Raw genomic sequence first — 3,512 nt, 5'->3', positions numbered from 1 at the left:
TAAAAGCTGATAAAGGCAACACCACTGTCATCATGAACAATTCAGAATACATCGACAAAATGATGATACCTGATGATGACAAAACCTTGTTGAAACGTTGTACATTTGCTGTTATGTTAAACTTATATTAAAGTTTTTTTCATTACCCATTCAAGCCGTCTCCAACCATTATTAGTTTGTTAAAGTGTCATGTAGCACTATATTTTAGAACTGTATGTTCCAACACTGAATTAAGGGTTAAGAACCTTTAGGGAAAAATAACAAAATGGCATCGACGTACTGCCTTCAGTTACGTGGTACTAAAAAAAAGAAAGCTCATTTTTTAATCACATTCTTTAAAAAAATTAGTTAAAACTTCACTTTGACACAACATTATGTCTATATAATATACTGCTCAATTCCCGATTTCCATTTTCTTAGTCTTACATTAAGAAACTTATGTATGACTGAACTTATCTATTAATGAATCCTGTCATCTGATAGTTCCGACATTTCTAAATCTGTTATAATATTATTTTTATAGTACTAGTAGTAGCAGTTATAGTTATATTGTCGACATTAGTAAAACTAAAGTAGGCTCCTAATACAAAAAGTTAGCACATTCTACGAGTTTTTCACGTGGAAACTTTCAAAATACGAAATAATGGAAAAACTTGAACTTACTTGTACTTTTTTATACACTTACTGAAACTAATTTTAGATGTCCTTTACGAAGAATTCTTTTAAATATGAAATAAAAACATATCACTCGCACGCCGTCACAAACAGCGCCATAGTCGGGATTTAATTTGTTTTTTAATTTAAGGAAAAATAATATTGTCTTAATAGCAGATAGCATCAATATGAAAACTGGCAGACAGACGGCACAGTGATGCTACGATAAAAGAAAAAAAAACAAGTATAAGGTGATGCACATAAAAAGATAATAATATTGGTACATAACTGTAATACTTACATGATGCGCATACTAATTATGTTTTTCAAGTATTTAGGGCCTTACTCCAGCATTTTCGGGACCAAAACCCAAATCTCACCGAGGGAAATGAATGGGTTCCACCAAAGGGCAACCATCCTTGCCTACATAGAGTATAACAGCATTGAATAAATTGATTATTGTGCGCGTCATGTTAGCATTTCAATTATGTACTAATGCTTCTATTTGCAGATTTGTGGTATTCCCGGTAAAATGGGTTTCCAGCAAAGCAGTCAGTTAGGGTTAGGGTCGCTGACTGTAGGTTCGTAGAATACAGAAGATACTGATTTATCCGATCTACAACCAGAATTGTCAAGAAGAAGAGACTCGACACCGATAATTGAACATGTCCACACTACAAAACAAAAACAAAGCTAAACAAGATTACATGTATATTTCATGTGTCGAACTGATAAATAGCTCTTCAACAAAGTCTTCACCTTGCTTTCACCAGTTGAGTTGTTACTGTAAATAAACTAAAACTTCGAAGCTTAAAAATAAAATTGAAACACTAATGTTAAAGTTAAATGACAATAATGTGCACACTGTGTCTTCAAATAATATCTCACAGACCAGTAATCACAGTTAATCTCATAACTCAAAGTCTTAACATTCAAATTAAATCCTTTGCTTTCATTCGTGTATAGATAGCTTAATGGTTGTGTAAATGGTCCGTCTGTTTTATACAACATTCATGAATGATAACATGTAATGTTCCTACACGTGTGTGGAACAATGCACATATACCTTCATTATACATTGCCACATACATTAATAATTTTCAACAGAATGCCTCCAACTCCCCTCAAATTATGTAGTAACTGTCTTGGGTTATACCACGGCAGGCTATATTTTGAAATCCGTGGTACAGTATTGTGCCGCCATCTAGGAGCCATCACACTCAATACCTTTTATGTTTCAGGCATTACGAAATAATTACCAACAGAATTCAGCTAAAAATCTTGTAAGCCAAGATTAATACTTATATTGTTAATATAACATATTTCACTGTACACTATGATGAAGCACAACTCCCTCACTACAGTTGGAGGAGTTATATGTCTTTCAGGTATATTAGAAAAAATTAGCAATTTGTGGTATTCTACATAGGTCTCACTATTCAACTGGATGAAGTAAGCGATTCTTGTGAAACATTTGAAAAATCGCTTAATAGTTTGGAAAGCAAAGATTATAAAGCCCTTTCAGTTGAGTTTTTGAACTCCTAACCATCATTTTCAGATGTGGTAACTGTTGATATAGTAGGTATTACATCTACTAGCTCTAGCTTTGTGGTAATCACACAATGTAGCACATATATTGTATGATTAACATCACTTGATAGCTTGTAAAAACAAGAAACGCCACTTTCTCTTAGTCAATGAATTTACAGTGAGTCATTGTCCTATCTCTTGATGATCAGGCTTAATCCAGCCATATCAATTGGGAGATTGGTGGTAGTAGTTCCATAATCCTTTGAAATTGTGCTTGTTCATCCAAACATTCTGAACAGCTAGATAAGTACTCTCGGCTTTTTTCCTTCTCATCTTCAGGTTCAGAGTATGATAAAACAATGGATTCATCTGACTAGACTACCTCCTCTTGGTCAAACCAGATCATCAGAGGTTATTGGTTATGTATGAATGGAAATGGTCAGCGGGAAATATTCGCTTTTGTATGCTCCTTGGCTGTAAATCATATGTCAATGGACCAACTCATCAGAGCACAAGAGGAAATCTTGTCTAGCTGGAGCCAAGAGGCTTCCATACTGTTGGCACACACCAAAGCCATACCCAGTCTCCACTTTGGTACATTCATTCTCTCACTGTTTTATCATAGTACCTCTTCTGTCATTGCACTCCATCCTGCAAGTACAATGAATTATAACACTGTTTCGACTCCAGTGTCACTGGTGTTGGTGTCTAGAAGGAACTCACGACCCTGTCATGAATGCAAAAACACCGGGGCTTCCACAAAAGTATACTTCAAGGACTGGGATTCTTGCTTGCCTTCCTCACTCCACTTGAAATGTATCTCTGTTTTAGTGAGAGTTGATAACGATGAGACAGTTCTGGAGAAGCTGGCCACAAACTACTGGTAACATGACTATGGAGAAAATGTGGATTTCTTGTTGGTTACAGGGTGAGGCAAATCTTGCATCATTGCTATCTTTACAGGATCTGTGAACACTCCTTTCTGTACACACAATATCAGTAGGAATTTCCACTTCTGTGAGCTTGAACACACATTTCATAGGCTTCAATTTTGAGCCTATTTTTTTTTATCTGATGGAATTCCATTTTAAGATTCTCAGGCATAGAATTGAATGTACAACCAAACACTAAGATGTCATTGACGTATATTAGGCAATTTTTCACATTGCAGATCCTTTGGTATAAGATACATTTTAGACTCTCAAAAATGCCAGTTGAGTTGCACAGATTCGACACTATGATGTGAAACTCACGCAAGTCATCTCTTGTGCTGAAAGCAATCTTGGGTCTGTTATCATCATCCATCTCGACTAAGCAGTATATGGATG

At 35.4% G+C, this 3,512-nt stretch overlaps 1 protein-coding gene across 4 annotated transcripts in view; it reads right to left on the bottom strand.

Annotated features, from left to right (window-relative positions):
• LOC106474217 (protein chibby homolog 1-like) overlaps window positions 1-1,042 on the bottom strand; it is a 6,596-nt gene extending 5,554 nt beyond the window's left edge. The window contains exon 1 of one of the 4 annotated variants that reach the window (XM_022402569.1): window positions 956-1,042. Coding sequence is in view for 1 of the 4 variants with exons in the window: in XM_013934909.2 (XP_013790363.2) it covers window positions 686-838 (153 nt within the window). In the remaining 3 variants the exon portion in view is untranslated. Of the gene's footprint in view, window positions 1-659; window positions 853-955 lie in introns of those variants that run through there. The other 3 variants (XM_013934909.2, XM_022402566.1, XM_022402567.1) reach the window with 3 other exon arrangements.
• Between the last annotated feature and the right edge of the window lie 2,470 nt (window positions 1,043-3,512).

This window comes from Limulus polyphemus, unplaced genomic scaffold (assembly GCF_000517525.1).
Source record: "Limulus polyphemus unplaced genomic scaffold, Limulus_polyphemus-2.1.2 Scaffold6960, whole genome shotgun sequence".
NCBI lineage: Eukaryota > Metazoa > Arthropoda > Merostomata > Xiphosura > Limulidae > Limulus > Limulus polyphemus.
Note: the sequence above shows the minus strand (reverse complement) of the source record. Positions and strands in the feature narration are given on the sequence as shown.